This window comes from Lemur catta, chromosome 15 (assembly GCF_020740605.2).
Source record: "Lemur catta isolate mLemCat1 chromosome 15, mLemCat1.pri, whole genome shotgun sequence".
Classification (NCBI taxonomy): Eukaryota; Metazoa; Chordata; class Mammalia; order Primates; family Lemuridae; genus Lemur; species Lemur catta.
This window is the reverse complement of record NC_059142.1, coordinates 11,291,065-11,308,502: the sequence shown is the minus strand read 5'-3', so window position 1 is coordinate 11,308,502 and position 17,438 is coordinate 11,291,065. Positions and strand designations below refer to the sequence as shown.

At 48.2% G+C, this 17,438-nt stretch overlaps 1 protein-coding gene across 2 annotated transcripts in view; it reads left to right on the top strand.

The window, feature by feature from the left end:
• The window catches only part of PIK3R5 (phosphoinositide-3-kinase regulatory subunit 5), a 74,964-nt gene that overhangs the window by 39,977 nt on the left and 17,549 nt on the right, over positions 1–17,438 (top strand). For both annotated transcript variants that reach the window (XM_045570247.1, XM_045570248.1), the window contains exons 2-5: positions 7,547–7,662; positions 9,521–9,621; positions 11,833–11,901; positions 12,673–12,811. In XM_045570247.1, the coding sequence (XP_045426203.1) occupies positions 7,560–7,662; positions 9,521–9,621; positions 11,833–11,901; positions 12,673–12,811 (412 nt within the window). In that variant the 5' untranslated portion in view covers positions 7,547–7,559. The remainder of the gene's footprint in view (positions 1–7,546; positions 7,663–9,520; positions 9,622–11,832; positions 11,902–12,672; positions 12,812–17,438) is intronic.

The window sequence follows — 17,438 nt, the reverse complement described above, 5'->3', positions numbered from 1 at the left end:
TGATAGCCAATAGAGAGCATTTATTGAATGCTTATCATGTGCCAGGAATTATTCTCAATATTTTTCATATAGTCACTCATTGTGCTCAACCTTGAACTCTCACAGACTCCAAGCACACATCTGGTGTGTCCTGTCCTTTTAGGTGACACCAACGTGGTGGTGGACACAAACGCAGACTGGGCAGAGACTTCTGGTAACATATGGTCATGAGGCAGTCGTCTAGATGTTCCAGAATATATTAACTTGAGCTTTCTCTAGATTGACATTCAAATGGAAACATGGTTTAAACATTGTGAGAGAGCCCTCATATCTCTCCAAAGCACAGATTCTCAGCTCCGGTTTAGGAATTTAGGTCAGGGGATTTGGGGGCAGCCAGCCCTGCGCTTGTCCTCTGTGTCTATATAAGAAATAGCAAGTTTAACGAAGTTCATGCGAGACAGTGAGGCACGGGATGACTGCCTGGAAATAAAGAAAGGGTGTATGAGGCTGTGTATATACATGAAGGGTCTTAGAGCCACATCTGCCCTTCACTCAGCTTCCCCTAATTAACAACTCACGTAAACATGGTGCAATTGTCAAAACCAGGAAATGATCATGGCACAATACTATTAACTAAACTGTGGACCTGATTTAAATTTTAGCATTTTTCCCCCTAATGTTCCCTTTCTGTTCTATTGTAGAATCTGGTCCAGGATCCTACATTATGTTTAACTTTTGTTTCTCCTTCGTCTACTCCAATCTGTGATAGTTCCTCAGTCTTTCCTTATCTTTTATGACCTTGATACTTTGGTGAGTACTGGCCACTTACTTTATAGACTGTCCTTCAATTTTTTTTTTTTTTTTAAGACAGGGTTTTGCTTTGTTGCCCAGGTACGAGGAGGGCAATGGTGCGATCATAGCTCACAGCAACCTCAAACTCCTGGGCTCAAGCAATCCTCCTGCCTCAGCCTCCTGAGTAGTTGAGACTACAGGCATCCGCACCACACTCAACTCATTTTTTCTATTTTTAGTAGAGACGGGGTCTTGCTATGTTGCTCAGGCTGGTGTCTCGAACTCCTGGCCTCAAGCAATCCTCACACCTCGGCCCCCCAAAGTGCTAGGATTACAGGCGTGAGCCACTGAGCCCAGCTCAATTGGGTTTTGAATGATGGTTTCTCGTGATTAGGTTGCAGTTATGCATTTTTAGCAAGACCCCCACAGGAGCGATGTTGTGTCCCTCCCTTCCTAGTGTACCATATCTGAGGACACGTGATGCTGATACATCCATTGCTGGTGTTGTCAGCCTTGACTGTGTGGTAAAGGTGGAGAAACTGTTGGGTTTCTCCACTGTGAAATTATTTTCCCCTTTGTAAGTAGTAAATATTTGGGGGGAAATACTCTGTATGCACATATCCTGTTTCTCCTCAGATTTTCACCAACAGGTGTTAGCGTCCGTCGGTACATCTTGTCTGCAGCAGTTTCTACTGTGGTGTCTGCCTGGTGGTGATTTTGTATTTCTCTGATTCGTCCCACATTTATTAATTGGAATTCTTTCATCTTTTCTCCTCCATTTATGTTTTGATTCAATTTTCTTTAACATTCAATCATCTGTAATTATCTATAGACCCATGGGTATTTATTTTATCCTATGAATTATAATCCAGTGCTTTCTTTTTTTATTTTGTTCTTCAAATTGCCCCAGCTGTGGCCATTGGAAACTCCTTCACGTTAGCTCCAGTATCCTTTTGACACTTCCCATCCTTTTCTAAGTGTTGCCTTATTTTCTGGCACTACAAGATGTGCCGGGTTTATCTTGTCTACTTCCTGCCCCAGTCCCAGAACCAGCCACTTCTGTAAGTAGCTCCGGCTCCTTTTATTGGAAAATGGTATTTAGAAACCAAGACCTGGGCACTAGAGTGCGATTGTTGCTACAGGGACACAATTGTCTCCCTCTGCGGACAGAGCTAGAAACTACATGTATGTATATTAATCCAAGTACACACACATCTTTTTAAAAAAAATTTCTATATGTATCTATCAGTATATACATTAAAAACCATGAGTTCATACTGATTCCTCCAATTCTAGTCCAAACCACGAGGTTCATCACAGCCTGCCCCACTTCCCGCCTTCTTCAACAGGGAGAAACTGGCTCTCGTTGTCTGTGATATATTTACTTATTTGTTGAGTCCTGGTATGTGTATACATAAAGAATTTCAGAATTTTCAACCCATATCCCCATGAGAAATGGATTTAATAACTAGAAAACGGTATTTGTATATAGTTCTTTTTGTCTTTAGCCTTCCAGTATCCAGTCAAAATGCTATTTTCTAAAGTTACCTAGGTTAGTTCTTCCATTCTCTCCCCCCTTCAATGTGGTTATGTTAATCATTTGTAATAGTTGGGTTATTGCTATTGTTTTGTATCCCACTTTTGGTCCCCATATCCCAGTTATCTGAATTATTTATTTAATTTGGGGCACAGAAAATACTGCTGAGGTTCTCAGAGTCAAAGCTGTGCATACAGGTGTCATCAGAGAAGGGTCGGTCCTCCCCTGTTCCCATTTCATTCCTTGATCCTATCCACCCTTTTCCCACCCTCATCTCCCATGGTGACCAACCTCTTGAGTTTCTGGTGTAGCCTTCTTGTACTGGAGTGAGAATTTCTTTACTTGGGTCACTGGAGAGTGTGTCCTATGCAGTCAGGAGGACGGGACTGGGGCAGAGAGGGGAGGTTGGAGCCTCGGAGGACAGGAAGGGGGAGAGGAAGGAGTGACCCAGAATGGAAGTCTGTGGGGTCAGCCCAGGACCACATGCCTTGGTGCTTCTCTTATTCCCACTTGTGGGACCAGGGCTTCAAAGCACGGGCCTGGAAGATTTCCTGCTTGTCCACCAGGAAAGCAGTGTGGGGTGCCAGCCAGAGCCTGGAGGCCCACGCCTCCTTCCTCATGCAAAGGCCTCTCCTTCTGCCCTTCAAACTGTCTGAGAAGCTCCCCAGGAAAAGCGGCCTTCCTCCCTGCCCCACGGGGGTGCTGCCTCAGGAAGCCAGGCCCAGGCAGAGCCCACCCTCGGACCAGTCCCGAGCCTTAGGGAGGATGACCCCGCCTGCACCATGGGGTCACAGCAGCATGTGCCTCCCTCTGTGCCCTCTGGGGTCCCCCCTAACCCACCGCAACTCCAGGCCTCTCTGGCCTTTGTGGGGTCCCAGTAACGAGTCCTCTTCACTGGCTCAGAAGAGGAACTTGGAGGTGGGGGCCCGCCCTGTATTGGCTGTTTCAACGCTACCCCGCCACCGGTAGGAGGCTGGGGGGCATTCCTGGCAGCAGCTGGAATTTCACAAAGGGAGCTCCTCTTAATGAGATGGGGAGGAGGTGCCTTGCTTGCTGAGCTTTTGAAAAAAGGCATCATCCCAGGGAGACGGGGTGTCACTGTCTTCTCCACACACCTCTGTCCCAAAGCCGTGGGGTTCTGGTGACAAGTCACAAGAAACGCCTGGCGACTGACTCACCAGACGGAAATGAGCATGCCAAGGGGCGAGGCACCGCCGTGTGCAGGGTAACCCCAGGGCAGCACAGCTCAGGGTCCCTGGCTGGGCTGTGTCTCCCGCCTCCCTCTGGCTCCCAGGGCCAAGCGCCTCAGGTTAAGTCCTGCCTCTGCAAGAACTCGGGGCAAGCTCCAGATGGCCTCGGAAGGCCGTCGAGGCTGGTGCCGGCTCTGCCCGGTGCCCCGAGGGTAACCCGCCCTTCCGTGGAGGAGCAGCCCCAGGACACTGTGTTCTGACCCCTTTCAGGATAGTGCTGAGGACGTCATTTGCATCTGGCGTTGCATCCGTTACAGTGTGGGACGAAAGGCAGGGGGACTCATTCCCACCTTGTGGCATACCCAGCTTGGCCATCGCAGCAGGCGGCTGGGTGGAGGGGTGTCCCAAAACCCAGTTCGCTCAGTCCAGCCTCCGCTGCAGGCTGGAGATGCCTGGGCCCTGTGAGCCACCGTGACCTCAGCAGTGCAGCCCCAGAGTGCGGCTCAGTGTCTGCTCTCCAGCGGGCACTCCTGTCCTCTCTCTGGTCCTCTCTCTGGAGGACGCAGGTCTGTGCTGGGCAGCTGCTGTGGACAGACACGGTGGGGCTCAGGATCCCCAGCACCTGAGAGTCTAGACCTCTTATGGCAGAATCTTCTTAATCGAGTCTTCACTTGTTGGGGCAGAAACATGTATTGGTTTTATTTTTCTTCCGGTAACTGCACCTGACTATGCTGAGGGGCAGTGTACAATAGTGGTTCAAAACCCGGACTCCCTGCATTCTCCCATCCAAGTACTAACCAGGCCCGACCCCGCTTAGCTTCCCAGATCAGACAAGATCAGTCGCACTCAGGGTGGTATGGCTGTCAACTGCATACTTATCCTGGTTTTGCCACCTCCTAGCTGTGTGACCTTCAGCAAGTTGTTTAATCTCTCTGTGCCACAAATTCCCCATCTCTTCATCCTGCCCCCTCCAGCTTCCCACAAAGGTGGTCCACCCTTCAGCCTCTTACTGATAATTTTCCCTCACCCTGCTGGTGCCTCTCTGGGGAAGTATCACCAAAATGACTCAAGCCTGGTATCCACCCGCCACCCTGACAGGCAACACGTCTTTGACTTGCCCAGCAGTGGGCCTGCAAGCTGCCCCTCCCACCCCTTCGTTCAGCCCTGCCGTGGCTCACAGGTAGCACAGTAGCAGGTGAGCAAGTTTGCTGGCTGAGCAGACAGTGGACTGAGGAACACAGTGGGAGCCGACAGGCACCCCAGTCTGTAGAAGGGGTTCTTTGAAAGCCCCTCTGCCCTTGGCTTCGGGGAGAGAAAGAAGAGCCTCCCAGAATAGTCAAAGACCCCTTTTCCTTCCCAAGCTGATAATGATGGGGGTGAGTGGGTCGCTGTGCTGGTTCTGGGCTGACACCTGCCGGGAAGCCCACCAGGGTGGTTGCAGCCCCATCCCTGACAGCTCACTGTGGTTCCTGGAACTTGAGAGTGCAGCACATTTGGCACCTTTTGTCCTTAGAGCTGGGCCTCAGCCACAATCTGGGAATACAGAAAAGGTCCTACTTGGTACCCTTGTCTGTTTATACTGGTGTTACTTCTCCCAGCTCTGTCCCCACCCCCGGCTGCCTTGAATAAGCCCCTTACCCTCTCTGGGTCTCAGCTTCCCCTGCTGTGAAATGAAGGGCTTGCCAGGCGACCGCTGAGCTCCCTCCAAGAACCTGCCCCAGGGTTAACCGGGGACAAATCAGCCTGTGAGGACAAAGGGCACATTGGTGACATCTGGACCATGCATGCATTTGAAGGTGCCTGGTATTCTAGCTCCCCCCGCAGGCGCTGCTAGCCCCGAGCCTGAACAAGACCAAGCTGGAGAGGGTCTTGTGTCTGGGCTGCCACTGAAGGTGTGGGTCCCCGTGGCATTCGTCCATTACAGGCACAGGCACAGCCCGAGGTGGGGGAGGGGCCTCGAAACCGGAAATCTGCCCATTCTGGCCCAAGGTCCACGGACTCACCACCTGGGCTACCTGTAGAGGATTTAGCAAACAAAAGACCCAAAGTCAATTGGGAAAGTTCCACGGAAGGGCCTGAGGATATCTTTGGATGTCCAAGTGCCGCTAATGGAAACACCCAAGATTTTTTGTCCTGAATCACAAGTGAAAGATTTTCTGAACTCAACTGGCCACTTCAACAGCCAGAGGGCGTGAGACCTGGGGGGTTAGTCTGTGTCCTAGGCCAGCCCAGCACCCTGGCCCCGGGCTCTCGGGTCTAGGTCTTTGGCAAGCTAATTCCTGCACCCAGACCCTGGCACGTGCTGCCTCCTCTTTCTGGAACGCTTTCCTCCCTCACTCCTCCTGGCTTCCTCAACCAGCCTAAATGCCCCTTCTTCAGAGAGGCCTCCCTGACTTCCAACCCCCTAGAGTGGAGGGGTCCCCATTGGCCCCCCCCAGCACCATCCTTTCTTCATAGCATGTTCCGCCTTCCGAGATCACCTCATTCTTTGCCTATTAAATTGCTCAGTGTCTATGTCTCCCCCCAGGGAGCATGGCTGCTTGGTTCACTGCTGTCTCCCTAGTGCCTGGCACGTAGTAGGTGGTCAGTAAACCCACGACAGGGTGGAGGCATGCATGCTGCCTCCTGTGTGCCCTCTGCTGCACCAGCCCACTTCGCAACACATGACCCCAGGGACATTGGTGGAGGGAGGCTGGGCAGCTCACAAAGGGCTTGGTTTTCACTCAGCGGGTGGCTCCTCCCAGGCTGGGGAAGCAGGAGGATTTGCCCATGTGGGGCCTCCATGAGCTGAATGCTGCTGGACCCGGTTAGGATCGTATCTCTTTGCATGTCGTTTGCATGGTGCAGCTCTGAGCTCGGTGCTTCCTCTTCTGGTTTCCCGGTTGTCTCCAGATCCACAGAGCTGGGCCGCTGCTTCCTTGGCTTCCCCGAGACCTGGCCTGACTGGCCAGTGAAAGGCTCTGCCCCGAGGGGGTGAATGCAGTGAGTCCCGAGGGCAGGAGCAATACGGCAAAGACGTAGCACGGTAGCTCTGGTGCACTGGAAGGTGTCCCAGTGCCTCCGTATGGCATTTAATTTTCCTGACAGCCCTGTGAGATTAGCACTGTCATTGTCCCCATTTTACAGATAAATAGACCGAGGTTCGGAAAAGCTGAAGAATTTGCCCAAAGTCACATGACTGGCAAACATCAGAGTCCAGATTGGAGTCCAAGACTGTTGGACACCAGAGCCCGGCTTGGTCACTATGCCACACTGCCTCTCACGGCTGCCCGAGGGACCTGGGAACCCTCACACGTAACTGAGGACCTGAGCTGGTCCTGCTGGAAGCTCTCAGTCCCCATCTCATGCTAAAACCCCTCATTAGGTCCCCTCCTCAATGGCCTTCCAGCTGAGCTAGGCACCCCCTGGTCTCTCCTCAGTAGGACGAGGAAGGGGCCAGGCCAGGTCTTTGATAACCGGGAGCATTGCCACGTCTCAGAGAAAGGGAAGGAAAATGGCGAAAGTGGAGGTTAGGGCAGAAAAGAAACAGGTGCCTGTGACCTGGGCACCCAAACAGTGGATGTGACAGGGTGGGGTGGGGAGACATGTGAGGACAGCCCCCCAGCACTGCCTGCAGCCTTCGCCTCAGGAACAGGCTCCCTGCCCCATCCCTGGGGGCTTGGGGGACACAGACCTAGAAATTCAGAAAAAGTGTCCCAGATGATTGTGATTTTCCCCTCAGGGTCCTCCTGTCCAGCCCACTGGGGACTGGCCACTCCCTGGCCACTTGGCAACACCCCCCCCCCCACTCCCGTCACTGACCCCTGACTTCCTCACCTTTGTCCCATCCTGCTGCTCAGGTGGCCCCACCCCCGAAGCCGTTCCTGCGCTGGGGGCAGCTGTAAGCCCCCGGTGCCACACTCACAGCCCCGCAGCTGTAGCAGGCTCGTTGTGCCGGGCTGTGCGTGCCTGTTGTCTTTGCGGCTGCCCTGCGGGACCAGGTGCTGCCCAGCCTGGCACTCGCTGGGAAAGGAGCGCAGCAGGCTGACCAGCGTCTGTCCCCATGCAGGCAATGACTCAGGATGCAGCCTGGGGCCACGACATGCACGGAGGACCGCATCCAGCACGCCCTGGAGCGCTGCCTGCACGGACTCAGCCTGGGCCGCCGCTCCACCTCCTGGTCAGGTAGGTCTGAGGAAGCTGGGGAGGTGAACTGAGGGCCAGGGAAACCTCCGGGGCCATGGTGGGCGCTGGGCCAGGCTTGGAAGCTGGAAGATTCTAGTTCAGATCCTGTCCTGAGCAGGTCCCTGGATCTCACCTGGGAGGTGCCCGGCACAGCACCTGACGTAGAGCCAGTCTGCAGTGTGTGGCACTTTCTCCCGTGACACTGTCCTCATCCTGCTCAGGGCTGCCTCTCGCTTCTTGAAGAGCGTATTGAACCTGCTTAGAAATACCACAGCTGCTGATTCTGGAAAAGCAGCTGGGAATTTGTGGACGGCTCCCCCCAGAATTCTCGTTTACTAGTTTCTAGGTTCCTCCACAGCCCTATCCTCCTCTTCCCCGTAGAACAGGGGAGAATCTCAGCAGAGCTGCAGGGAGCAGGAGGCCTCACTGTTCCCCACGCCTCAGGACCAAGAAACACAGGCCTGGGCAATTGCGTCTCTGGAAGCTGGTGCCTAGTTGTGATGATTCCTTATGCTTGCAAAGATCTCACGCCCGTATCTCACTTGCTTCCCTAACCGCTCCCTGCGATAGATACCTACTGCTCCTTGAGCATGGCTGCTTCCTCCGTACTCTAGCACCTTTGCACCTGCTGCCTGGAACTCTTCCCCGGGAACTGCATACAGCTGGCTCCTTCCCATCCAGCTCTCAGATCAAATGTCACCTCCTCCGAGAGGCTTTCCCTGGCCTTTGGATTTAGTCAGATCTGGATTACAACTAGCTCCTATCGGTTGTGCAAGCCATTTATCCTCCTGTGACCCCACTTGCCTTATCTATAAAATGGGCATAATAATGAGAGGAACCACATTCTTAAGGGAGCGTGGAGCCTCAATGGAAGTAACGCATGCAAAGGCCAACACCATATAGTATAGCCGCACAGCAGATTGTCCATAAATGGTAGTTTTCCTTCTTGCCTCCTACCCAGGTCCCGATGGAGCCCAAGCTTAGAGTTGGGAGAGGGGGGCATCATTAAGTAAAAGAATACAAAAATATCTGACTTTTGCAAATTTTACCAAAACCTATGACCACATGGACACACTGTTAGGGGCCTCCAGTGCTTTGGAAGGAGCCCATGCGTGTGAGGGGGCCTGGAGCTTGAGCTCCATGAAGTTCAAGGTCAACCGACTTCCACCCTGCTGTTGTCACTCCCCACTCTACACACATGCACACCCCTCCTGCCCTGATCACCCCTTTAATTTTTAGGGGTTTACTCTTGCTGACGGTGATGAAACAGACTGACAAAATAAGAAAGTCTGGGGAAGTTACAGAGTGACAAAATGCTCATTGTAACTTAAAATATAAATAGTTCAGCTTCCTCTTCCTGGACTCTATGGCCAGGCAGTCCTGGGAAGCCCCGTGGCTGTCCCAGACTCAGTCCTGTGTCTTGGGGTGGAGCTTGCTGTGGTGACTCTATTCGTCCATCGGTTTCTGCCTGCGGTCTACCTCCCCTGCCTCTCGTAGGTACCAGCACCCCCGTAGGAACCCAGGCCAGGGGAGGTTTGGGAGAACCAGTGCTCTGCAGAGGCACGGCAGAGTCATGGCGAGTTCACCGGCCTCTAAAGGGGATCCCAGGCCGAGTCTCCAATCCCTGTGTCTCTTGTATATGCAGGATAGGAAACTCGCCGTCGTGTCTTGATGGGGCATGGTAGGGTTGAGTGTTGGTCCAGCGTTTTCTCCTAGACTCTCTTACTTTCGAAAGGAATATTCCAGTGCAGTCTCACAATGGAAGGTTTAATGTAGACCCCAACCCCTTCTCTATAGCCACTGCCTGAGGGTGGCCAGAAAAGACCAGAACTGATCGCCCACCTCTCTCTCTTTCCAGCCGGGCTGTGCCTGAACTGCTGGAGCCTGCAGGAGCTGGTCAGCAGGGACCCGGGCCACTTCCTCATCCTCCTTGAGCAGATCCTGCAGAAAACCCGAGAGGTGAGGGCAAGTCAGGAGGTGAGGGGCAGAGCTGGGGTTGGCCTCGTAGAGTCGAGAAGTAGGTCCCAGAGGACATCAGCCCTGGGGTGCCTGGACTCCCGTGAGTTCTGTGTTTCGGCAGTGCCTGTGCACGGAGGGTTTCTAGGAAGGTCTGTGTTCCTGTCCGTGAGAACACGCAGCGCCTGAGTCGGGGTCCTGACTTTAAGCTGCTTCTTAGGACAGACTTTGCGTGTAAGTCAGGGTATTGGCTAGAAAGGAAGAGGACACTTTGTTGAATTCCTTCCCTCAAAAAGACGCATGAAAACAAAGATACGAAAGAGAAAACTGATTGGAAAGGTAAAGTGAAGCCTCCTCTGACAGTTCAATAAATGGGCTTTTATGACAAAGAAGAGGAGTGTGTTTAGTGCTGCACGAGGCTTGGGTTCCAGAACAGCCATGAGTCCCAAAAGAAGATTTGGGTTCTTTTACAGAGAATTATCTTTTAAGTGGTTTTTTCAAAATTATTTTAAATACGTGACTAAGTTGGAAAATATGTCACTTTGTCCCTCAGTTAGCTGTCCCTATAAGAAGAAACTTTTGGTTTGTCGAGACACCCAAGGTTACAATTCTGGCACCGCCATTTACCCAGTGCTTTTACACCCTCATCCTAAGCAAACCAACTAAGAAGAATTAAACTACCTCTGGCGTGCTGAATGCATAAATAAACCCAAATATAAGGGCTCAACTGCCATGGAGCAATAGGGGAAGTTTTCGTAGAAAGGTCCAAGCTGCAGGTAGGTGTGGCGGACACGTCATCGGTGAAGTATAAAAGGGAGAATTCTAAATTTGAGCCTGCTGAGGTCGTCCATCACAGAAGACACGGAGGGGCTTTCTCTGTGTCTCCAAACCCCATGAGCTCCAGAATGGGCTGAGAAACCTTTAGCATTGGGACCAAAGAATTCGAAATCGTGTGCCACACACATATGTATATTGCTGTGGTGGGCTCTATCAGAGAGACAGTTCACAAAAGAATAAATAGAACTTGTAAACAAATATGAAAAAAATGTTGCTTCAGTAATAATGCAATAAATGTAAATTGAAACCATGAGACAGACTTTGCCTAGCAAATTAGCAAAAAAAAAAAAAAAAAAAAAAAAGACAATAACCAGTACAGGAAGAGTGTGGTAAAAACTGGTACTTTCATATGTATGAGATATTATAAATGACACAATCCATTCCAAGGGTGACTTGGCAATATGTCTCAAAGATTGTAAGTATGTTTATAATCTTTGATCTGTTGATTATACTTCTTGAGCTCTATTCTAAATGAATAATCCAAATTATAGAAGAAGGAATGTGTGCAATGGTGTTCATGTGAAATACCGAGAATATAATCTTGAATGTCCACAATGAAACTAATAAATTATGGAGATCCACCAGAAGGAATACTATGCAGCTAAAAAAATGATGAACATTATCTAAGGGTGTAAACAAAATTTAATATATAATAAAATTGCATCACTAAGATTTATTAAATGAGGCAGGGGGAAATTGACTAAACATTTGGAAAAATACAGAGTAAGATTCCCATACAGCATGGTATGGTATGGTAGGATTCACACCACACAGCAGACGAAATTCTAGTTAGATTAAAGATTTAAATTTCGGAAAATGAAGCTTCAAAGAAAAGAAGAAAATATGTATGAACATTTAAGTGATGCTTGTATGCAAAAGTAAAAATCCATAAGAGAAAAGTTGACACTTATAATTTCTGTACATCAAAAATATCTATAAAATTAAAAGACAAACAACCAACTGGAAAAAAATATTTACAACACAAATAAGAGGTAAATGTATAACCCAGAGGGAAAAGAAAGGTGGTCTTAGAGACCATGTAGTAAAACTGAAATTCACTGATGATGCTCTGCATAGAAGACATTAAGAGTAAAACTACACACACAATGAGTAGAGCTTTGTGGAAGAAAATACATGGGGAAAAAATGGTATAAGGAAAAGTCCACTGAAACAATAGCTGTGGTTGGGTTTGGGAGGGGAAATGGTGAGTGTTTGTTGTGTTTAATTCTATTTTCCAAATTTTTGTCTTGTGGTTACACTGCTTTTCAGTTGAAAAATAAAGAAAAGATAGACTAGAATGAGAAAGCTGTTGTATTCTGCCCCAGGAAGCCCTGTGCCCCGTGAATGACCCTCCGCCTCCCCCCATCCTCTCCACAGGTCCAAGAGAAGGGCACCTATGACCTGCTCGCCCCCCTGGCCTTGCTATTCTACTCTACTGTCCTCTGTGTAAGTCTAGGGTGGGCCAGGATGGGAGGCGAGGGAGGAGGGGGAAATACAACCTCTGTCGGGGGCACAGCCCTCACACCTCTGGGGATGAACATAGACAGAGAAACAGTCAAGCAATGACATGTGCGATGGGTTTCAACCTTCTGATGGCTTCAGAGTGGCCATGCCTCTGGTAACTCCATGGCCGCCATTGTGCCTGGCATCTCTGGGCTCCCATTGGAGGAACTGTTGTTTCCATCTGTTCACAAGCCATGAGAGAGATCCAATGTCCACCTCATTTTTTACCCCAGTGGTCAGTTTCACCCAGTGTGATCACCCTCTGTATTCACTAGACCGGTAGCACCCAATGTGTGCATCGACTCAATCCACCCTCAAAAAAATCATTTCCCTCCAGTGAGGATATTTAAGTAAAGGTGGTTTAGGCATTGAAGACCATTCTCCAACACAAATGGCAGCAATGGCACCATTTATTAACAGAATGACTCCCAAGCAGCTTTCCAGAGAGGCTCTCTCAAGCTTTGGGTGAGCTTTGGTCTGGTGGGTAACACAAGGCCCTTATAGCAGAGACAACCCTGGGCACCATCTTGCCCATCTGTAACTCACTCCCTATGGGTAACTTCCAGTTCTTCCTGACCTTGTTCTGGGGCACACTGCTGCCAGGAAATGTGTGTCCTTTGCAGAACATTCCAAGAAGGGAGCAGAGGCTGTTCAGGAACACCAGTGAGCTTTTTCTCACCCAGACTCTCCTGCTTGTTGCTCCCTCCTTCCTAGACACCACACTTCCCGCCAGACTCAGATCTCCTTCTGAAAGCAGCCAGAACCTACCACCGATTCCTGACCTGGCCTATTCCTTACTGCAGCATCTTCCAGGAACTGCTCACCTTCATCGATGCTGAACTCAAGGCCCCAGGTAAGTGGAGGCAGCTGGCACACTGAGCGGGGCTCACATGATCGGGTAGCTTCTGGCTGTTCTGAAACTGTTCTTGGGCTGTGACCCTCCTCACCTTGCATCCTTTGGTTCATCTCTGCCCATGCCCTGGTTCAAAACCTCTTCACGGTACCAGGAAGCATCTGATGGCAAAATCTGCACAAGCTGAAAGCAGTAACATTGAAGGGAGCTCATGGAGGAACTTAGGGGAAGCTGGAACAGGCGCGCAGGGCAAGGAGACCTTGCCACTTGGCCTGTGCCTCTGATCTGCTTAGCCAAGGGGTCTCCAAGGCTGCCTAGGTCAGAGAAGCCCCAGAATACTGACAAGAGGCCTTGCTTGTTCTCTCTGCCCCAGGAACAAATAGGTAATTGCATGTGTGGGTTGATTCAGTTCTGGCTGGTGCTGGGAATGGATGGGTTGATGGCCACCGTAACAAGTGTGGATAAGGACTCGGTACTCAGTTTTTATATGTGGGGTCTGAAAAGTAAGAGTTCTTGACAAATTGCAGTTGCTGTTATAGACATGAAAATGATGTCTAAGCAAACCATGACAGAGCAAGAGAAAACATAATCAAGCATGATTTACTAAGAGGTAGTGCATCACATCAATACTCAAAGGAAAAATTTACATAAACATCACAATAAATGTCTCTAAAACATTTGATAAAATTCAACACCCATTCTTGATATTCAAAACCCCTCGATATATGGAAACTATTACTATAGAAGTGTTTTAAATATGGCAACAGTCCAAGGCGAAATACTAGAGGCATTTCCTATAAAGTCAATAATCTTCCTCTTTTTGCTTATAGGTATTTTGCCTATGCAAAAAGACAAAAATAAAGAACATTTTCTCTTCTGGAGAAGAGAAAATTTTAATTATTTAGAGCTCAAACAGTTGTTTACCTGTCCAGACTAAGAGAATCACCTCAATGAAGAATTGTCAGAACAAGAAAACAGGTAGTTAAAAGCTTTTTCATAAACCAGCATTAACCAGTAAGAAAACATAATGAAAAAAATTATGATAGCAACTAAAAATAAAAAAATAAAGAAAAGAAAATTTAATAATTTCTGTAGAGAAAACAAACTTTCCTGAAGAATAAATAATTGAAGAGAGATATTGTGTATCAAATCAATACTATAATAACACCAGGTGTTATAAAAACAAATGCAATCACAATCAAAATATCAGCAATGTATTTTTAAAATTAGCAAAATAGTCTATTTAAAAGAATAAATGCTCTATAGTAGCATTTATTTATGCATCTATTATATATTTATATATTCCTAATAACTATATAGCTATAGTTATTAAAATAGCACACCATTAGCATAAGAATAGGTAGATTCATGGAACAAAATATAACAGCTAGAAACCGATTATATATACAAACATTTACTATATGACAAAGTGGCATCCTCAAACCAGTGATAAAGAAAATTACTTATTTAATAAAAGATAACTGGCAGATCATAAAAAATTGAGTTATAATTCTATGTCAAAAAAATTATGAGTTGTATCTCAAACATAAAAATAACTTTCAGGTAAATTAAAGGTTTATGTGTGAAAAACAAGACCATAAAAGTGGTAGAAGAAAAATAGGGTGACCCGAACCTGGAGCGGAGAAGAGTTGCCAAACACGTCCCTCGAGGCAAAAATTATAAAGAAAAAGACTGACAGATTTGAAAGCATAAAATTTAAAGTATTTATATGGCAAACCCACTGTAAGTGAAAGGTAAATGACAAACTAAGAAAAATATTTGCAACAAAAAATTAATATATCAAACGCGTGAAGAGTGCTTTTGAGTCAATTAAACAATAGGCCAACATACCCATGAAAATATGAGCAAGGATATGATTCAAGTACATCAGCAAAGAACCCTGAATGGCTGAGCAAGACCCCCCCAAAATATTCACCCTCACTAGTAATAAAGGGAACTCAAAACTAAATAGTGAGACTCCTTTTTGGCCCTATTAAATTGGCAAAGATTTAAAAAAGAAAAGAACAAAAACACCAGTGTTGCTAAGGCAAAGAGGAGCTGTGTTTGCTAAAGCATCAGAAAGAATATCCTTTCACCCAGCGATTCCAATCCTTGAAATTTATCCTGATAAATAACTACGTATATGCAAAGCTTTAGCTACAGGAGTGTTCATCAATGCATTCTTTCTTATAATCTGCCAATGCCAAAAAGCCTAAGTATTGAACATGGTTGAGTATAACCTGGCAGAGTCATTTGGTGGAATGCTATTCAACTGTTAAAAAATGATATTGTAGGAATGGAGTTACTGAGATCAAAAGATGTTGAGTAGAAATGTGTTGTAATCTCATTTTTTGTTTTGTTTTTAAATTTCAAACGGGTGCATGCACCAGGCCCTGCTTAATACCAGCAACATTTAATTCTCATCATACACATGAAACACACAAGGGATAGAAGTACCAAATCTTATTCCCCAATAACACATGGACCCTAGAAAGCCCGGACTGAAGCTTTGTGTATAAATTCCTTTGGAAGGTTCATAACTGTCTTCCCCAACCAATCAGCTGCCCTGTCTGCCCTCGTCAGTCAGCTCTCTGTTGTTACAAATGAGCACAAGCAGGTACAGGCTAGTGTTGGCCAACCCCAAAGTCTCCCTGTAACGTGGCCCTCACGTCATGGTAGAAACTTGGGTGGAGAGTTAAAAAAATCAGGAAGGCCCTGACAACGTATTGGACTCAGAAAAGTGCTTGAGCACGTTACGAATAGACAGTCTGCCAGCCTAACTTGCCAAGGCACCCGAAATGAACAAACCAGTTTAAGGTCAAACTCTTTCATTCCTTCCCTCCTTCCCGCTGCCCCTCCAAAACAGACAGATCTAGATCTCTTCTGGGCTTCTTGCTGGTGCCTGGAGCTCTTTTACCAGAAGACAAAGCTTTTCTTCCCTTCCACAATTTTGAAAGAAAGGATTTAAAATGCAAATGCCTTGGCAGGGCCTTCTTACCAAGTAAGATTTGGTACTTCATTTCTACCAAAGAGCTAAATGACTCTTTCTTATTTTGAAACGGGTAAGGAAGATGCTGGGTTGGGGGAGGGGATCACTTGTGGGGAGACCGCTTCCCAATTTCAAGTAGAGCCTCAACTGCATGCACGCTATGCCTGGAGATGTTTTTGTGTGCAGCTGGGCAGGAACTCTGCCTTGGGCAGCCCAGCGAGCAGATGTGAAGTGGAGGGGTGGTGGTGAGGCCTGGGATGCTAAGCCTGGCGCACACAAGCCACGCAGAGGAGCTCTGGAGATGCAGGTGGAAGGGGGGCCTTTTGGCCCCAGAGCAGGGAAGACCCTAGAGCCATCGCTCGCTACTGAGGGCCTTTTCAACATCGTGCCCAGACCATGTGAGGCCTCAGATGCCCTGGTGACCAGGGAGAAGGCAGTTGCCTGGAGAGGGAAGCCCAAGCCAAGCTGCCTGTGCTGGAAACTTCTCCTCTTCGAGGGAAAGCAGAACTGAAATAGGAAACCATTAACTCTCTCTCGTGTCAGAGAATCATTTTCAAACAGTTACAAAACCCAACACTTATACAAATATTTAATGAGCTTGTGTCAGAGATGTATCAGCTCATTACTGAGGGGACTGGCAAGACAGTGGAGCCTGTGTTAAGGAGGATGTGAGAAACTGATAGAAGGTTCTCACAGAAGCTAGAATAAGATTGCAAAATTAGATACAAAATAGTTAGTATCATATAGGGGAATAAAACCATAATCTTTGGGGTTATCTTTTCTACCACACAAAAATCACTTGCAACTTATCTCACATCCACAAGTTAACCTCTAATCGCACAGAACTTGAGCCCTAATCAACAGCAAATAGTAAGTTAAACAAAATGACCTTCTCCTACATGACCCTTACATGGAATTGTCAGAAGATGCTTTAGTATGATTTTTAACAGCCATGCAGTAATTTGTCTTATTCTTGAGTGCCTCTCACGCCCAATAAAGTAGGGGAGGACTAGAATGGAGCCCCAGGAACTTGAACTCTTGGAATAGATACTGAATACCTTAGAGGTTACCAGTACTTGTGACTAGACCACTGTGGTTACAAATCCTGAGTCTGCCACTCACTAGCTGTGGGGCCTTCAGCAGGGCATTTAACTTATGAGCCTCAGTTTCCTCATCTGTAAAATGGCTGTCTAGTAATGCCTCCCTCTCAGAGCAGTTTGTGAGGCCTGCTGCTGGCCTACATTGATTTCACGTTACTAGGGGCAGTAGGTGTTGGGATGATGTTAGCTTAGAAGAGAGGTCCTGGCAAGGTCACAGGGAGAAGAAGACAAGGGATCTAGAGAGCTGGGCCCTCCACCCATGGATACTCAGGGACCCAGTTGCCATGGAGACAAATGAAAGAGTTCGTCCTGCTTTGATGTGGCTGGGTGGCAGAGGAAGTGGGCCTGTTATCAAGGCTGGGGGCCTCCCCCGGCTTCCTGGCTCCGCCCCCACAGGGTCGCCTACTGCCTCCACTCTGGGGGTGGCAGGAAACCACGTCAGTGCCACCGGGTCCTGCCTACCACAGCCCTCTCGGGCTCAGCCCACATGTTTATTGAATATTTACTCTGTGCCTGCAAGGCTGCGAAGACCACAGCA